Below are 20,074 nucleotides of genomic sequence, written 5' to 3' on the forward strand. Positions count from 1 at the left end.
ACAAAATAATTTACAAACTAATATCATTTCTTAAGTGCTGGTATTTTTTAGTCAATCGAATCGTTTTTGAGACATTTTATGTTCACTTTTACTTAAACTTATTTTCAATTTATTTAAAATTTTAAAAACTAAACTCAAAGATATTATCCTATAGTTATCCTGAAGAACGCAGATAAAGTATTCCCTTTACGTTACGCATTACGTAGCGTAAGCAATAGGAGCCGACTGATTCATCTCTTACGTTGCCTACTAGTTCAATTCAATATCCGGGAATAATATGGCGATCCGAAACTGTGAATGACAGACTGTGAATTTTATAGTTGCTGAAAATTTTATTTATTGGCCAAAAATTTCAAACGGTAATACGCGAATCTATCGTAAAATTAATGGATAACATATGCCCTATACGCTATGCATGTTTTCATGTTTAAATGCAGTGTTAAATTAGTGAAAAATTGCATCGGAATAGCAGCGAAGAAAAATTTTCCCTTAGTTGCTTAATTTGCCTTCGTCGTCGTCCGCCTGCTATTCCACTTTGGCGTGCGTGTGATTGTGGTTTCGTTCAACTCAGTAGCGTTCTCTCGCTTGTGCACATACTGTGAATGCCGCTGACTGGCTGGTTGGCCATTGTTATCTCGCTTTGGCGCGACATTCGCTCGGTTTCGTTCGCTGTAAAATGTGTAAAGTGATTTTTTGTCTGCGCTCGTTTGGGGCGAAGTCGAAAATGGTTGAAAAAGTTTTATAAATAAAATATTGTAATTTTATATATACATCAATTGTAAATCATTTAAAATGCAGCGCGATCCTTGCATTTATTTTGTGTACATGCTACGATTATATAAAGCAGAAAACCACGCTATGTCAGCATCTAATCTGCCAATTGCGCATCGATTGGTCAACCACAAGGATAATCTTATATCTTTTATAGATATATTTTAAAATAATTTGTGCTTTTCCTCGACTATCTGCGGGTTTCTAATTTTTTTTATTATGTTACCATCGTGAATTGAGCAAACGGAAAATTAAATGAGTGTATGTATGTATGTATATATGATTATATACTACATATGTACAACGGCGAACGAATGAGTGTGCAATGCTGAAGAAGTGAAAGAATGCGCAGCGTTGCCATACGGTCGCGATCTCCCTATGCATGTGCATGAGAGTGTGTGCGGATGTGTGTATGAATGTGAATGTGCTTGTGTGTGTGCCTTTATATATTCACATATATATGTCTAATCTACCTCAATTCCTTAACAAAATCGATAAAAACGCAGCACGCTTTGTCTAAGAATATTACAAAATTACACGAAGTTGTGTTTGGCGTTTTTGTCAATGGCAAAAAGTAAAAAAAATATATAAAAAACCTGAAAATGTCAAATTCATTGAAGTAATTTATTATTTAATATTTTGTTAAAAATTCGTATTTGTACACGACAAGCACGCGTGAATTAATTTCAAAGGGAGCCCAATCGAGACTAAAATGAATAATGATGCGAAAAATCATGATGGCGATGACTTGAACTTGAATTTAAATAGCGTGGGTCCTGCGTATTTAAACAAAAACAAAGCAAAGACAACTGCAAAACCAACAGCAGCAGCAACAACAACAAGAACAACAACATCAAGTGCAGCAGCAACAACAACAGTAACAGTAGCAACACAAGTTAAAGCTAACAGCGCTGCAACTGCACAACGAATCGCAGCAGCAAAGAATAACAGCAACAACAACGTCAGACAGGTGAATTGTACCGGTCCGCGAATAGCAGCCGCCCGAACCTCTATAGCGGCTGCGCTCATTGCGAACAACATCAAGAATACGAACACCAACGCCAACAATAACAACAACGGCAGTAGCAGCAACAATAGCAAGAAGAAGCATGAGACGGCGCCTGTTGTTGCCAAGGATCTGACTAAGGCTACAACTGCAGCGACTGCAGCTGAGCTGTCCAAACTGAAGAGCAGCAACAACAACAGCAACCCTAGTGTCAGGTTAAAAGTGAACAGCAACAAAAGCAGCGCGTTAGCCACAGCCACTGCCACTGCCAACAATACTAACAACAACAACAACAACAATAATAATAACACCAGCAAAATGTCGAAAACGGCTGCCAGCAAAACAAACGCGCAAAGCGATGCGGCTGCAGCTGCGGCTGCATTTGTTACAGCTGGCACCACAACCACAGCTACAGCCACGCCTATGCCCGCCACTACAGCAACAATAGCAACCACAACAACAATAACAGCAGCAACAACAAGTGAAACGGCAACAATAAATGCGCCCATAGCAGCCGCTGTCGCTGCAAAATTTCGAGCGGCCATCGCCTCAGCGCCCGCTCCAGCACCTGCGCCCGCTTCCACGCCCAGCAGCTCCAAGAAGACGCGCGCTGCATATGCGGCGATCAAGCGGCAGGTAGTCATGCAGCAGCAGCAACAACAGCAGCAAGCGCCTTCGACTGGGGCACTTAGCTCAGCCGCTAGCAGCAAGGACTCTGCGCATTTGAAATTTGCAGCGACGACGTTGCTTATGGGAGCCGCTGCAGCTGCGGCGGATAGCAATGCCGGCGCTGGCGCTGCTGTAGGACTTGGTCTGACGCCGCAGACGAGCAGTTCGAAATCCACAGCTGTGGCTGTGCTCAAGAAGCTGAATCCTTCATTGGGCGCCATATCGAATGCCGCTGCCGCTGCTGCCGCCGCAGCAGCCGCTGCGAATCGAACGGCAGCCGCCGCCGCCTCGTCGTCGGCATCGTCCAACTCCTCGCCACTGTCGTCGTCGGTAGGCATTGTGAATGCTTTCTCCTCAGCCTTGCAGAACATCATCACGGATACGGATACGGATACCGAGTTCTATCCCCAGCCTGCCACCACAGATCTTTCCGAATCCGAGGAGGAGTCTGTCTCAGAGGTGAGTCTATGTGAAGCATCACAAAAGTATTTTATATATGTATATTATATCCTGCTGATAACTGAACTCAATTATTTGTTATTTATTGATTTGTGTGTATATGTGAAATCGTTGCTATTTTGATTTTAAGATGAAGGTTCAGTAAGTTGTTTAAACCAGCAACCAATTTAACGAGCTCAAAATCAATTATAGAACAGCTGATTTAGAGCGAAACTGAGATCACAAGTCTTATCCGTTACAAAATTTATAATCACTTATGATATTTTAATATTGTTTTCATTTAAGTTTAACCAAGTCAAATATACTATTGGCTAGGGCAAATAGAACACGTCATGAATTTACAGTTTATCATATTCATTTGTGATAAGATTAAATACCTTAATACAAGCTTCTTTGAATCTTTTAATATTTAAAACAATTCAGTTTTGGAAAATATTTAAATATTTACATTTCTTCTTGTCTACACAGAAATTTATTGGCTTATTTGATATATTAATATAATATCATAATATATGTACGTTCTAGTAATTTCCTATAGGTGCTATGCTAGCCTATTCTCGCATTTATACAACTATAAAACTTCTAATCTCTTCGAATTAAGTCCGCCTTCCGATCTCTTTCTCTCTCTCTCTTTTATCTTTGTTAATGGTGTAAAACCCGTTTCAAGTAACAATTCGGTATGACTCGATTTTAGACGTTTTCTTCGCTGTGCGATGCTTTGTGAATTATATTCGTTTATTCGTATTTTGTGTAAATACATACATACAAAAATCAGCTGTGCAGCTGCTGGTTTGTATTTGTGTTTGTGTACATTTCTTTGTCTGGCCTTTTGTGGATATAGCACAGCGTGTACATGCACCTATACATATGTACATGCATATATAGATGAAATTGTTGCCCACTTAGCCCAAAGGTCATTAGCCAATTCTTTAGGATTTTAAAATGAAACGCTTCTATAAAAATATTCGTTTTTCACCGTCTCGCAGTACTTTATTAATGAACTACATTCAGCATTGGTGTTGTTTTATATGCCGTTTAGTGGTGAACATCGCGTTGCGGCTGCAGGTTAATTTGACAGCGTTTAAATAGTCTGGCAACACCAAGCGACTGATGTTTTTGTTGTTTTTGGCGAGTGAAATCGTGTGTAAGAGCAATGGTGCAAAACTGCAAAAAATAAATAAAATAAACAAGAAAAAAAAAAACAATACAAGACACTTTAATAAAAATAAATAATATATGGTTAGGAGGTATGCTTATAAAATACTATTTATATCCAAAACTTTTTGCGGAAGGTCAATATATAATTTGTAGATGTAACTTGCAAAATATTTATGTAAATATTTATAATTTCCGTAAAAAAAATACATACGCACAGACGATTCACACGTTGCATACATATCTACATTCAGACACACTCACGCACTCCAACGCCCGAAACAATCTGAAGAAAAAAAACGCACGAGAAACAAAAAAAAAAGCATGTCGTGGCAGAGACGGCGATTGAACTCGTTTAGGTTCTCTTTATATACATACATATGTACATACTTATATTCTGTAAATACTTTACGTGTGTTATTTATTTGTATGTAAATAATACTATGTAACTAGCGTTGTATTGATCATTAAAGGTGACGTCCAATAATTATTGTCACTTGAACATACATACATATACTGTTTAGGCATGTATGTATGTATGTAGGTTCGGTTCATAAAGCACGGTTTCCCCTTAATTTTTAACTTTTTCAGTATATGTATATGTACATATGTATGTATGTACAAATACTTAGTATATAATATACATATATATATATATATATACATAAACATATGTATATGCTACGCAGTGCACTGAATGGAAATGACTCATGCGATTTTTAAAATTCCAAAGAAACCGTTTCCTTGCCTCACCCCTTTGACTTGCAAATTTGTAATAAAAAACCAGCAAGCTGGCCAGCATACGCACACGCACACACGTACATACACACAGGCCAATACAAGCATTTAATTTCGCATGAGTATTGGCGTTTAAAGTGCAAAATGGAAATGGTAATGAATGAAAGCAAAAAGCACACTGGCAATAATAATTTGTTGGTTTTGTTTTCCTTATTATTTGTGCTGCCACTGCCACATCGAAATCTGGCAACTCTGGTTGTAAGAAGATTCGCCGCATATTTTCAAACTATTTTATGCACATGCATATGTGTATGTAAAGAAGAGAAAGGAAAAGGAAATCGAAATTTCTATTGAACAAAACTTTAGTGTGCGTGCTAGGGTAAATTCAAATTCAATTTAATAGTACGCCTTGTAAATATAATCATATTTCCAGATCTTTGACAATTAAAATAACTCAAAAAATTCTTGTTCTAATTGCATTTAATATCTGTCAACTACTCATATCACCCAAGAATGGTTAAATTGTCATTTTTTGATAATATAATGCGTTGTGCTTCAGTTAAAGATTTGCTACGGCGTGCAAGAACCACCATGGACTTTGTGTTGCAGTCCTTTGCTCAAGTAATATCAATATTTGTGTTTCGTTGCGTTCAACCCAAACAAATATCAAGCCGCCAAGCGTCAATGAAAGATTGTGCTGGTTATTAATTAGCAACATACATGCATTTTCATTCGTTTCAGTTATTTTTATTATTGTACGTCTCTTACGTTTCTCTTTATTTGTAGATCCTATTGGCATTCTTGTGTTTAAGGCCAGATCTCTTGGTAAGTTTCGCGTTATAAGTGCCTTTAAAACAACCATAATCGAAGCGCAGCAGAATTAGTTTGCAATTTATTCATCGATAAGTGCAAATTATTAGCCATACTTACCCCAACTAAACTAAACCAATCAAATTTTAACCAACTGATTTGAAGGCGTAGAGCCAATTGATTGGAAATAATAATTTGGCCAACACAATTTACAATTTACGAACGACATTTATATTTTGGACTTTAAGCAAATGCAAAAACTGGGTTAATTTTAACAATAATAATAATAGTAATTGTAATAATAATACCATCAACAATAATACTACTACTATCACCACTTCGATTCTGTAACAACACACAAAACAACATATTGCTGGCCTTAGACAACAAGAATGTGCTCTTTAAGTGCTCCACTGAATAGTTCTGCCTTTATTACTTCCAGCAATTTTCAGCAACCTTCTTTACTCACCTTTTAACTGATAAGCTCGAATATATATGTTTATATATATTTAATCCGTATAGAACAAACTAATAATACAAATGCTACGTTTGTTTCCAGGATGACATAGCCGAGTCTGATCACGATAGCTGTCCTCATGAGGAGGGCGACGCGCGAGAAGACGATGATGAGACGGAAGAGGAATCTGAGGATTCAGATGAGTCTGAAGGTGATGACGAGGAAGAAGATGAAGAGATTGGTAAGCATATAAAAAAAACCATATGAATTAAATATCAATGTAATATTGTTGACCAATCCACAGACGTACTGCAAGATAACGATGCCGACGATGAGGACATCGACGAAGAGGATGATGAGGAGGATGCGCCAGAGGTAAAGAACTTTTTGCTTGAGCCCAACAACAAGCGGTCGAGCAATCTCACGGCCCTACTGGAGGCAGCCGCTAACGAGAAGGCGCCCGTTCTCCGGCACGCCACGCACGCGATCGACGAGACCAAGCAGGCGCTAACAAAAATGCGCTGTGCCAATAGTCCACGCGACAAGAAGTGAGTAACATCAATAAGACCCATAGATTAACAGCTATCCCATGTGGGATTGTGTGCATACGTTTCCTAAATTGGTGTGTAACTTTCAACTGAAATTTACAGTAGTGCTTTCTCGCGCAGCCTTGTCAACGCCTGCGCGGACAATGATGTGAACACTGTGAAACGGTTGCTGTGCAAAGGCAACTTGAACGAAGCAACTGCGTCCACGGACGAGGGCGAGTCATTGTTGTCGATGGCCTGCTCGGCAGGATACTATGAGTTGGCACAGGTATGTATTAAATATGATAAAAATGAATACACCAATTAAAATATAGACTATAAATATATCATCAGTAGATTTCTTTCAAGCTCCCAAAAGATCTTATATAAACATGTCATGAATTCTAAAAAATTTAAGTTTCTATTAACTAAAAATCTTCCTGACCACGCTGTGTGGCAATATCATTTCTAATGTGTAGTGGCAACATCATATTGAACAGATTTGCAATTTTGTCATCATCAAACTATCGATATTTCGATAAAGTACTAGAAATGGCTGAGCCATAAAAGAAATCTAAATTATTTTAGTATCAAGAAGAACGCGATTTAAGGCTTATATTGAATTTTGTTTTAAGGTATAATCTAAATAACCTAAAAAACTGTAACGCGAGTTAAGACTTATATTGAATTTTGTTTTAAGGTATAATCTAAATAATCTAAAAAACTGTAATTATTGTTTAAAATAGGTTCTGCTAGCTATGTCAGCTGCCCAAGTCGAAGACAAGGGACAAAAAGACTCCACCCCACTAATGGAGGCTGCATCTGCCGGACATTTAGATATTGTTAAGCTGCTGCTTAGTCACAATGCTGATGTAAATGCGCATTGTGCAACTGGTAATACACCGTTAATGTTTGCGTGTGCTGGTGGCCAGGTGGAGGTTGTGAAAGTACTGCTTAAACATGGCGCTAACGTTGAGGAGCAAAACGAAAATGGACACACACCGTTGATGGAGGCTGCGTCTGCGGGTCACGTCGAAGTAGCTAAGGTAATAATTTTGAAACATTGATTTATGCTCATTATATTTAAATTACATGTTTAAAATAGCAAGTGATTAGAATCCGAGATTTGATTATTTTGTGGGCCAGTTTCGAGAATCGAGTTACTGATTCTGAAATTTTGAAACGCAAATATCATGATTTAGTTTGATCTTATCTGATGCATGAATTGTTATTATTGTACTTGTTTGAGTTTTGTTTATACAACGATTAATTCGAAATGATTATATTGCAGGTACTGCTTGAACATGGTGCCGGCATTAACACCCACTCGAATGAGTTTAAGGAAAGTGCGCTCACATTAGCCTGCTATAAGGGTCATCTAGATATGGTACGCTTTCTGTTACAAGCTGGCGCAGATCAGGAGCATAAAACCGATGAGATGCACACAGCACTAATGGAGGCTTCAATGGATGGACACGTAGAGGTGGCGCGCCTATTGTTAGACTCTGGAGCGCAAGTTAACATGCCAACTGATTCATTTGAGTCTCCCCTTACGCTGGCTGCCTGTGGTGGTCATGTGGAGCTTGCAACACTGTTAATTGAGCGCGGTGCCAATATTGAGGAGGTCAACGATGAGGGATACACACCTCTGATGGAGGCGGCACGTGAAGGACATGAGGAAATGGTGGCTCTGTTGCTTGCCAAGGGAGCCAATATTAATGCCACCACTGAGGAAACTCAGGAAACTGCCCTTACACTTGCCTGTTGTGGTGGTTTTAGTGAAGTGGCCGCTTTCCTAATAAACGGAGGCGCTAATTTAGAGCTAGGCGCCTCCACGCCCCTAATGGAAGCCGCACAGGAAGGTCACACAGATTTGGTACGATTCTTGCTGCAGAACAAGGCAAACGTTCATGCGGAGACGCAAACCGGAGATACAGCATTAACTCATGCCTGCGAGAACGGGCATACGGATGCTGCCGGTGTGCTCTTATCGTATGGTGCCGAACTGGAGCACGAATCGGAAGGCGGGCGAACACCACTTATGAAGGCTTGTCGTGCTGGTCATTTGTGCACCGTAAAATTCCTTATTCAAAAAGGCGCCAATGTAAACAAGCAGACGACCAGCAATGATCACACTCCGCTTTCGCTGGCGTGTGCTGGTGGGCATCAGTCAGTGGTTGAATTGCTGCTCAAAAACAATGCCAATCCCTTTCACAAGCTCAAGGATAACAGCACTATGCTGATCGAGGCCTCAAAGGGCGGTCACACACGTGTTGTAGAGCTGCTCTTTCGGTACCCCCACATTTCACCCACAGAACTGTCTCCTGGCACAAGCGCGCAGTCAGTTAATCACATGCGTCAACAAAAGTTGCTGCAGCAGCAGATACAGCACCAGATGCAAATGCAACAGTTGAATGCCCCTCCTGGCCTGCACGAGGTGTCCGAGGCAGCACGTGCCAACAACCAGCAACTGTTATATCAGCAGCAATTCACCGGAAATGGCCCTAGCAATATTGTGGCCCTGGGTACTGGTGATTTTCTGGATGCCGGCGAGCTTCAGCTGACGGCGGCCTCTGCTGCTAGCATTGCCGACGCGGCAGCCACAGAGGAATATGTCTCTACAATGGGTGGCGCCAGTGGCGGTGGCATTGATTTGACCACGCTGAGCGCACAACAGCAGGAGGGCCTTATTGCCAAATCACGGCTGTTTCACTTGCAGCCGGGATTTGAGCAACATCAGCAAACGACACTGCCGCCAACTGGTGCCCAGTTAGTGCCTTGCAAGCACTATGACATGGATCACATCAACTCCCTAACACCTCCACAAAAGGCTCCACCAGCGCCACCTGTTCTTATGCACACCGTTTGCCAACAACCCGTACTGCAGCAGCAACAACAACAGCAACCAAAGCTCAAGGGACTTGGGTCGCGCAAGAATCGTCAGCAAGCTTTAAGCGAGAAGACAACTGACTCGCCACTGGAAGGAATTGATTTGCCGCAGGAGCAGATACGCTCCCAACCGCTGGGCGAAGACGAGAAGCAACAACAGCAGCAGATATCCTGTTCTGCAGATGAACTGCGTTTGCAGAGAAGGCGAGGCTTCGATACGCCCGGCGATGGTAACGATGGCAGCGATGCAGCATTGGAAACAAGTCAAAAAGGTAAATGCACACGGACATACGCCACAATTACCATATGCTCAACAATCTATATATTTTTTAGTTGCCGCAGCCAGTGATAGCAATCAGAATTCACTAACTGCAAGCGAAAACGGCTCTCAAATTCCAGCGGTAAGAAAGAGATGATTTATAATTGTGTTCATTATTAATGTGTGCAATGTTTTTATTCCAGCAGCTCAATACCAGTGGCTCTAGCGCCATCACCCACTCCTCGGAAGTGCTGCAGAGCACCGCAATTAGCGATCGACCCAAGGTCAAAGCCAGCAATAAGAACAATCGTAAGCAGGCGGCCACATTGGCAGCGCGGGTGTCTACAGCAACTGGACAGCAGGGCCAGAATCAAATGGTCTCCTTCTTCAACAATTTGGTAAGCATTTGTACATACATTTAATTATTCGGTATCATGTCAATCGAAGCCAACAAAAACAAAAACAAATTGATCGTTTTTGAAAATTGATTGTGGCTTAGTTTATTTTTTGTTTTCATACAAATTACATGTTGCTTAAAAACTTACACTTACCCAATGAAATCTTTCTATAAATAATAGCAATTGCAACAGCAAAAGGAACTTCAATTGCAACAACAAATGCAGCAGACGCAGCTCAAATTCCAGCAACATCTGCAGTTGCATCATCATCAGCAGCGCGCCGCGTCTCTTGTGGACTACTCAAATTCTCCGGCCTCACCGATGGCTTCCCCAACCGGATGTGGCGGCAACAGCTTTGCCGAACAGCAACCGCCCATGGAAGGTGCCAGCAGTGAAGTGCTGCATCAAAAGTCTGCCATGGAGGACTTTCGAGGTCTGCTTGAAACGGCGGTTAATGAGTCAATGAGCGCTCAATCGTTGGTCCGCTTCAATGACAAACTGGCCAGTGCTTCGCAGTTAAAGTTCTTTAAGGAGGGCTGGCAGATGCACAATTTTTTTGGCGAACAGCCCAAGTCACCTACTGAAACGCCGCCCGAAATGGAGGAGACGATCATGTCGCCAAATATGGAGCGGGTTGAGAACCGGGCTGAAATGAAGAATCTGGCAACACTCTGCTCCGCAGCAGCCATGGCCGCCCAGGTAACAGCGACGAATAAGGAAATCGATGAAATTGTCACCGACATCGAAAGTGAGGAAGGGGAGGCTGACGGCGAAGAAAATACCTTGCCACCGGAACCTATTGAGCTCACGGATACTATAATAGAGGAGGAGGTCGTTGATGATGACGATGATGATGATGAAGATGATCCGGACACCCAAAGTGGAGAAATTGATAAGTTGAACTACGATGATGATGATGCAGATGCGGAAGTTGACTACATAGACGAAGATGATGGCAACGATGATGACGACGGAGGCGATGACGACGACGAAGACGATGAGTTCTTCTTGGATGTCAATGTTGCCGTCGGGGATCAGACCGACACCAACTCTAAAAGTGGGACAGCTCTGCGGCCAAAATTGCGCAAAATGTCAACAAGACTGGAGAACTTATCATTATGCGATTTTCGTCAGGATTTGCCCAATTCTGACCTAATACATATGCTGCCCCTTAAGGCCGCGGCCGTCAACAATGCTGCTCTGAACACTCTCCTCCAGCAACAGCTGGCAGCAGCAGTGCATGCCAAGGCCCACAGCCAACAACAGCAGAACGCTGAACAGTGTGGTAAGTGCTAACAAATAATTTCATACAAGAATTGTGTAACGAATTAGAATTGAATTCATGACAACAGATGATGGAACACCTGCGGCTGCAGCTGGGGAGCTGTACGGTGGCCTCGACCATTTTGCCAGTGATGGAGCTGATGGAGGACAATATGAAATAACTGGTGAAATGGAGGACATATTCCTGGTAATGAGACATTGCATATCCAGTGTCTGAAAATATGATGACTAAATCTGTTTTCAACTTGGTATTTTGTAGGAGCTGGCCAGCAATCTGCAATGTCCAGAACTCGCAGAGTTCAGCCTTAATCAGATGTGCAAGGGCAGGTTCTCCGGCCATTGGTCTCAGTCGTCTGGCAAATGGAGTGGACAGGAGCAGCTATTGGCAGCAGCAGCCGCTTCACAGAGCCCACAGATATTGTTAAATGCCGGCGATGCTACAGCGGATGCGCAACAGCAGCGTCAGGCGAATCTCGTTCTCCTGGACTATCCCATCCAGGCTCAGCAAGCACTGCAACAGCGTTTGCTTGACGCTGATGATCTGCAGAATATGCAGGTAAGGCTGCATGATTATGAATGATTAACTATTGAAATTAATATATAGAATATGTTTCATTCTGAACAGCACCAGCAGACATCTGTTGCATTACTACCATTCTCTGCAGACAGTGCCGCAGCTGGTGTTGCCACACAGCAGCAGCAACAGGTTCACTCAACACTGCCCAACAATGCCGAGTTTCAGGTGCAGCATCAACAGCAGCAAGCATCATCGGAAGGTGATCCGGAGTTAAAGCAGCAGTTGCAACAACTGCAGCAGCAACACTCAAATGCACGCATTATTAAAGCCGTTGCAGCGGCAACCGGCCAACAGCAACAGCAACTCCAGCAGCCTTCTGCCAACTTCGTCTACAATGTGGAGAGCGGGGACAAAAACGCACCGCCAGTTCAGTTCTTGTTCCAGCTACCGCCGGTCATGACACATCAACCGCAGCAGCAACAACAACAGCCACAACAGCAGCAGCAACAGCAGCCTCCGATATCTGAGCAACCAACAGATCTTCAGATGCATCAACAGCAGTTACTGCAATGTGACCAAAAGCAACAGCATATGTTCCAGCAACGCGCCGATCGATTAATCCAGCAGCAACAGCAGCGACCGCCCACACAAAACGAATTGGAGCAGGTGGCGCAAGAGTTGCTGCTGCAGCAGCGGCAATCACCTGCCGTCGGTTCAGTTGCTGGAGTCCAGGCGATGCCCATAACACAGAGCCTAAAGCAGAAGCACTTAAATTTGCAAGAGCAGCTCTTGATGCATCCACCACCACAAATGCAGGCACCCACGTGTGTGCAGCACCAGGTATGTGTCCCTAAACTAGGATTCTCTTGATCCATTATAATAAATGTATTCGCTCGAATTTACAGGTGTCCACACAGACTCATGCAGGCTCTGTTATTGTGCCCCAGCAATTCACTCAATTTGCACTTCAACAACAGCAACAACAGCAGCAACAGCAAGCCCCACAACAGCAGCAGCAGCAGCAAAATGAGCTATCAATTTGGCCAATGTCCACGCCCAATGCACCGGCAGTGGGTGCAGCAACTGGTGCAACCAAATCAATGCCCGGGGGCATTGCCAAGAAGGCAATTGACAAGCAATCTCGAAAGGATCGACGCTGTTCCGGATTTCGTCAAACACCAGCTGGTAGTCAAGGTAAATATCGTATAAGGCTATTTGCTAACCACTGCCAAGACACTCTGTTAATTGTACAATATTCTCTTGATCGAACAGTCAACACTAATCAACATCAGCAGCCGGTGACAACAGCAACGGCGGCGGCAGCAGCTGCAGCAGCAGCAGCGGCGGCAGCCCAGCAACAGGCACAACTACAAAATCAACTGGCTGTTGCTGCCGCTGCAGCCGTCGATAAAACTATTGAGATCGACTCGGAAACGGAGTCCAATCATGATACGGCTTTAACGCTGGCTTGCGCTGGTGGACATGAGGAGTTGGTTGAGCTGCTGATCAGTCGAGGTGCGAATATCGAGCATCGCGACAAGAAGGGTTTCACGCCTCTGATACTGGCCGCCACCGCGGGTCACGAGAAGGTCGTGGAAATTCTGCTCAAGAATAATGCAGAGTTGGAAGCGCAATCTGAACGCACCAAGGACACACCGTTATCATTGGCGTGCTCGGGTGGACGGTATGAGGTTGTCGAGCTGCTGCTAGGCGTTGGCTCAAATAAGGAGCATCGCAATGTATCGGACTATACGCCACTGAGTTTGGCCGCCAGCGGCGGATATGTGAATATTATTAAGCTGCTGCTCAATCACGGCGCCGAGATCAATTCCCGTACTGGCAGCAAACTGGGAATTTCGCCGCTAATGTTGGCTGCCATGAATGGGCATACGGCAGCAGTTAAGCTTCTTCTGGATCAGGGATCTGATATCAACGCACAGATTGAGACAAATCGCAATACAGCCCTCACGCTCGCCTGCTTCCAAGGGCGTCATGAGGTTGTCAGTTTACTGCTCGATCGTCGCGCAAATGTCGAGCATCGAGCTAAGACCGGCCTAACGCCCCTCATGGAGGCCGCATCTGGTGGCTACATTGAGGTGGGGCGTGTACTGCTTGATAAAGGAGCCGATGTGAACGCGGCGCCAGTGCCCACGTCTAGGGATACGGCACTCACTATTGCCGCCGACAAGGGACACCAAAAGTTTGTGGAACTGTTGTTGTCGCGTGGTGCCAGTGTGGAGGTGAAGAACAAGAAGGGCAATTCGCCTTTATGGCTGGCAGCACACGGTGGTCACTTGAGTGTGGTAGAGCTGCTGTACAATCACAATGCAGACATTGATTCCCAGGACAATCGACGCGTTTCCTGTCTGATGGCCGCTTACCGCAAAGGTCACACAAAGATTGTGAAATGGATGGTACAGTACGTGTCCCAGTTTCCGTCGGACCAGGAAATGATCCGCTTCATCGGCACCATTAGCGACAAGGAGCTGATTGAGAAATGCTACGATTGTATGAAAATACTGCGAGCCGCCAAAGAAGCACAGGCGGTCAAGGCTAACAAGAATGCATCCATATTGCTGGAAGAGCTCGACCTGGAGCGTACGCGCGAGGAGAGTCGCAAGGCGGCCGCTGCTCGTCGTCGTGAGCGCAAAAAGAAGAAGAAAATGGAAAAGAAAGAGGAGAAACGACGCCAACAGCAGGTCAGCAATGGACCGAACGCCGGAGACGACGATCAGCAAGGCGACGACGACGATGCCAGCGACAATGAAAAGGACGACGACACTGACAAGGAGGATGATGATGAGGAAGCGCCGCCTGCACGCGAAGAAGGCGATTCAGGCATTGATCAGGGCTCCTGCTCCAGTGGCGATACAAAAGCCGCACGTGTCACGTCTAGCCAGGCGGACACTGCCAATGTCAACGGTGGCAGTGGCAACACCTCAGCCAAAAAGACTAAAAAGCAACAGCAGAAAAACAAATCCCAACAACAAATTCCACCCAACAACGAAGCAGCCGCCTCAACTCCAGCCGTGGCACCAGTGGCGTCTACGCCCAACGCAAAGAATGGCGCTGCGATTAAAAAGGCGACCACTACGGAAAGCTCCAAAGTGCCCTCCGGTGGCAGTCAGCCATCAGCTGGTCAGCAAGTAAAGCGCCAGGCGGATACCAAAAAGGAGGAACCCGCTGTCACAACAGCAGCAGCAGCAACCTTACCTGCAGCAGCTATTCCTACTGCCAATAGTAGCAAGAAAGCGGCCAAGGAAACGGGTAGCAACAAGCGAGAGAAGGAAAATCTGGCACCGAAGGAGACAATACCAGCGCCAAAGCCCCAAACACCTGGATCGGGCAGCAAGCTGCTGCCGGTTAGCAATGAGTCCGTCAGCAACATTGCAACTCGGAAGGATGCCGGAAAGTCAGCGGAAGTCAAGTCTGTGTCTGGCTCTGCTCCTCAGGCCAAGCGCAGCGAAATCGACGGCTGGAAGGAGGTTGTGCGGAAGAGCAGCGCTCAGCAAATGACAGTGGTTGGCAGTGCAGCTGGTGGTGCTTCCTCGATTGGAGCTGGCGGCGCTAGCAGCGCCAACCTGACACCGAACAATTCGACAACCAGCGTGAACAGCGGCAGTGTGGGTCAGCACCATCACTCGGTAAGCAGTTCTAGTGCCAGCTCGCTGGCCACCTCCGCGCCAGAGATGACCTGCAAAAAGGTTCAGGTGCCGGTGAATGCCATATCGCGAGTGATTGGACGCGCCGGGAGCAACATCAACGCAATTCGTGCCAAAACGGGCGCTCACATCGAGGTTGAGAAGCAGGGTAAAAATCAGTCGGAGCGCAGCATTACCATTAAGGGCTTGGCCGACGCCACCAAGCAGGCGCATTTGCTGATCGTGTCGCTTATCAAGGATCCCGATGTAGACATCTTGCAGATGTTGCCACGCATCAACAGCAGCATCAAGGCCGGCAACTCAGTGCCACCAGTGAGTGCAACTAGCAGCAGCGGAGCCACTCAAATGTCTGTTGGCACTTGGGATAATCGGACGGCTGCCGCGGCTGTATCGAGCACAACGGCTACGGGTAACTATTCCTCTGCTGCATCCACAACATCCACATCGTCGAGCTCCTCGGCCGGTTCAGCGCCGGCCGTCGCTTATAGTAGCGGTCAGGGTCAAAATGCCAAGCAGTTGCAACAGGCGCCTGCCAGCGGTGCTAAGGCGTCAAGTGCACGCGGTGGTGCATCCAAATCGAATGCCGCAGGCGGCAAAGCGTCCAGCTCAACGCGGGGCCAGAGCAGCCGGGCATACAGTAGTACCCAGCCGCAATCTGCACGTGGAGGTGTATCCACTTCGTCCAGCTCCAATGGCGTGGCTTCCACATCATCTTCGAAAACAAAACAGGAAAATGGCAATTCGCTCAAGTTAATAACTACGTTTACTAATCAGAAGAGCTCCTCGGCTGCAGCACAAGGAAAGTCCACACAAAGCTTTGCCATGAAGGTAGCGCCAGGTGCAGCACAGTCGCCCAAGAAACTGGATGCACCTGGCATCGGTGGGCGCAGCAGTGGTGGTGTGGTTGTTGCGCCCTTCGGGCGTGGCAAGCCTGTGGGCGGCGCAGCTGCAGCTATTTCGCAGCTGGGCAACAGTAACAACAACACATTGGCTGGACCAATTGGCACCTTCAACGTGGCCGATGTGGCCGCAGTTAATGCTGCCGCAGCGGCGGCTGCAGCCAGCAACAGTAACAGCAGCAACAACAATAACAATGCTAGCAACAGCAATGGAAAGCCTCATGTAGTAACGCCTATTGCGCCACCCAGCAAGCGAATCACCTCGCCCGTACCACAGAATCTGCAGCAGCAACAACAGCAACAGCAGCAGCAACAAAACCAGCAGCAACAATTGCCACAGCAGCAGCAGCAGTCGTCTCAACTGCATCAGCTCCAACAACAAGGGCATCAGCAGCCAACTCAAGCGAACAACAACCAACAGAATTTGGTCATCAATACGAACGTATTGAACGATATGATGACCACCGATAGCTTCAGTGCTCAACTGGCTGCGAAACTGTCCAGTGCATATTCCCTGTTCAGCGATTACCAGCAATCGCAGTGGGGTAAACTGGCTGTGGATGGAAATGCTGGCGGTGCTACAGCCGGCACAGGCAATGCTACTGGCTGCGGTTTGAATGCCATGGTGGGCGATGTGTTGCCACAGGCTGATGCCTCCAAGGCGCCGGGCTACAATCGCAACATACTCAGCTCTCCTGTGGGCAGCTCAAAAGCCTCCTCGAATCATTCAACCTCGCCGCCGGTGGGCAATGCAGCGATGCCAATGCAACAGCAGCCTCCGAGCAGCCAACAGAGCGTGCAGCAGGCACTCAACATAATCACCAGTGGAGCTGGGGTCAGCGCAACAGCAGCCAGATCACCATTGGTGGCCGAGCCTACAGCAGGCGCCAACGGAGTTGCTTCATCTGGAGTGGTAACTGTCAATGGCACCCAGAGTCACGGAGATAGCACCAACGCGGCAGCCGCTCACTCACCTGGCGTCATCAAGCCCCCAACAGCACCAATTCAGAGGCCTTCGATCCCTATGCAAATGCAATCCGCACCAGAGTCTGCATCTGGCAGCAATTTTGGAACGGTGCCCGCTTTAGCAGCAGCAGCTGCAATTGCCAATGCAGCAATGATTGATCGCCAGGTCCAGGATATGCAGCGTCTGCAGCGTCTTTATGACAAAGTGGGGACGCCTCAGCAGCCGCATAACTATCCAATGGAACCTTCAAGTCTCCACCATATGGTCGATGGCATCATGCGACTGAATCCGCGAGCAACTGTCTTCGGTCAAGGCAACAAGGCGCCGCCACAGCAACAACCTAGTGGCAACAATCAGGCGCCAAGCGCGCAACAGTCCAATATGTTTGCCAATCAGGGCCGGCAGGCGCCTGGCGCACGCCAGCAGCCCGTGGGCGGTGCAGCTGCTGTGGCACAGCAGCGGTGGTATGGTGGCGCCTTAGAGTATCCAGCTTACAGTGGACGCGACATGCTGCATTTGGAGAATGGCGGCGGCCTAGCCGGCTTGAGCTCACCATCTGCCATGTCACCCAACCATGATGACATACGCAAGATGCCGCGCCCCATTGGCACCGAGCGCGCAGCAGCCTCCTGGAAGTATAACAACTACAATGTGGCCGCCACTGCGCTTAACATGGATGAGGCTTTGGTAAATATGCATGTGCCATGGGCGAATGAGCACAAGGCGCAGCCACCAGGCTTACAGCAGCAACAGCAACCGCAGCAACCACCCAATTGGCTGAAGCAGCCATATAGGCCATACAACAATGGGCCCTATCCGCAGCACGAGCCGATGAACGTAAGATATTCTTCACAAACAAAGAAATACCAAAACAATAAATATTTTTAAATTAATTTTTGCCCACATTTAGATGCCTATGGACTATCACAACATGCAGCAGCAGCCGCCACCGCCACCTCCGCAGCAGCAACAACAGCATGTGAATCTAATACCGCCGTCGTACGTCTTTCAGCATTTCGCTCACGGCGCTGACGATGTGTCCTCACATTTGCCCAACAAAGTGGAGCCTTGGGAACACCATGATAAACACGTAAGTGTAATCAACCTAAGCCAACCAATTTCATTCTGATCGGGTTTCTGTATATTTATATATATACAGCAGCCCTGGGCAAACTATACCACGAACTGGTCAAACTGATGCGCCAGCGAAAAGGATGCAGCGGCCAGTGAATGGACATCGGGCTAGCATGCTGCAACGAACTGTGTCAGATCGGATTGTATCTGATCAAATCTTATCGGATTGGACTATATATAAAACAAGGAAAAGTCGTTGCCAATACACATGAAAGGAAAGCACAGCAATATAATACCGGGCAAAGTCGTCGTGAAAATGTAAATGCCAATTGTTGGCTCGATTGTCTTTTCACATTTTCTGGGCGCCTTCACGGAAAGAAACACTTCATACTCTCACTATATACAGAACACATACACGTACAACTACACGCCCCCACACATAGGTATACACACAATTACACATAAACACAAATTAATAATCAGCTGACTTTCAAATTCAGTGAAGCATAGAAAACCCTTGGCCTCGTTAATTACTAGTTTACAATTTAAGTTTTCATTACCTCGAGCAACTATTTAAATTTACAGGTAACTTAATTTGGCAAAAAAAAAAAAAAAACGTACGATTAGAACAACAAGAACAACCGGCTCATAATAACCCCCTCCTGCCTTTATATAGACACACACACACACTCTCTCTCTCGCATACACTCGCAGATCAGGCTCGTACATCTACTGAATACACGCACGAAAATATATATATGTATATATATATAAATATGTATATGTATAAAGATATATATATGTATATATGTATATATATATATACATCCGATAAACAAAAATCATAGAAAAATTATATATTATTTATTTTAAATGTAATTTGAATAATTTGATATTCCTTGAAGTAAACAAATGTATAACTTATATTATTTCGTGTGTCCAAGCTCTAAATTGGTCGAAAAAAATGTGATGAAGATAAGGCCAACACACATTTAATTTTAAGCTAGTACTACTCAGTCATATGAAATGAAAATTAAAATTAAAATGAAATTTGAGAAATTTGAACACATATAGCGAGCATCTACACAAACACACCCTTACACATACATGTGGAATATACATAAATACATGCCTAGTTAATATTATATAATAAAATCATCTCGTTTTGAATTACTAAACAGTAAATCTAGGCGCGCACTTTCTTTGTTTTAAAAAAAGTCAACTTCTTGATAAGGCGACAGGTTGAACTTGTTGTTAGGTCCTAGTTAGAGCCGCAGACTGCGTAAAAAAATGAAAAACGATACTAAAAGCAATAAGATACGCTTGCAGCAACAATAACAGCAAAATTACTTAAATGCTATAAATTACACATGCACAAGCATTAAACAGATTAAACAGATACTTACAACTACCTACACTAAACTGTTAAAACATTTTGCGAAAATTCTACGAAAAAAAAAAAAATTAAGCAAATACATAAACAATTACTTACGTGTTTAGCTAAGAACAAATTACACACATATACACACACAT

The 20,074-nt window shown here is 45.1% G+C and overlaps 1 protein-coding gene and 1 long non-coding RNA gene across 8 annotated transcripts in view; one reads left to right on the top strand and one right to left on the bottom strand.

Moving 5' to 3' along the window:
* Window positions 1-210: 210 nt before the first annotated feature.
* On the top strand, window positions 211-19,726 carry mask (multiple ankyrin repeats single KH domain). 6 transcript variants are annotated; one of them, XM_089263544.1, is made up of 18 exons: window positions 211-359; window positions 1,442-2,905; window positions 5,585-5,623; window positions 6,168-6,306; window positions 6,370-6,613; window positions 6,716-6,881; window positions 7,339-7,638; window positions 7,884-9,753; window positions 9,815-9,882; window positions 9,947-10,138; window positions 10,319-11,423; window positions 11,491-11,609; window positions 11,682-11,978; window positions 12,048-12,779; window positions 12,845-13,133; window positions 13,212-18,304; window positions 18,378-18,557; window positions 18,630-19,726. In XM_089263544.1, the coding sequence occupies exons 2-18, from the start codon at window positions 1,484-1,486 to the stop codon at window positions 18,663-18,665; spliced, it is 12,291 nt and encodes a 4,096-aa protein (XP_089119670.1). In that variant the 5' UTR covers window positions 211-359; window positions 1,442-1,483; the 3' UTR covers window positions 18,666-19,726. The 6 variants fall into 6 exon arrangements, with proteins under 6 accessions (XP_089119670.1, XP_089119657.1, XP_017967214.1 ...); XM_089263531.1 differs by having other exon boundaries at window positions 212-359; window positions 18,627-19,726; XM_018111725.3 differs by having other exon boundaries at window positions 212-359; window positions 6,719-6,881; window positions 18,627-19,726.
* The window catches only part of LOC149092169 (uncharacterized), a 116,730-nt gene continuing 108,988 nt past the window's right edge, over window positions 12,333-20,074 (bottom strand). For both annotated transcript variants that reach the window (XR_016197329.1, XR_016197331.1), the window contains exon 2: window positions 12,333-12,453. This is a non-coding gene — a long non-coding RNA (uncharacterized LOC149092169). The remainder of the gene's footprint in view (window positions 12,454-20,074) is intronic.

Source organism: Drosophila navojoa, chromosome 2, assembly GCF_054131105.1.
Source record: "Drosophila navojoa isolate 15081-1374.11 chromosome 2, UAZ_NAV_1.0, whole genome shotgun sequence".
Classification (NCBI taxonomy): Eukaryota; Metazoa; Arthropoda; class Insecta; order Diptera; family Drosophilidae; genus Drosophila; species Drosophila navojoa.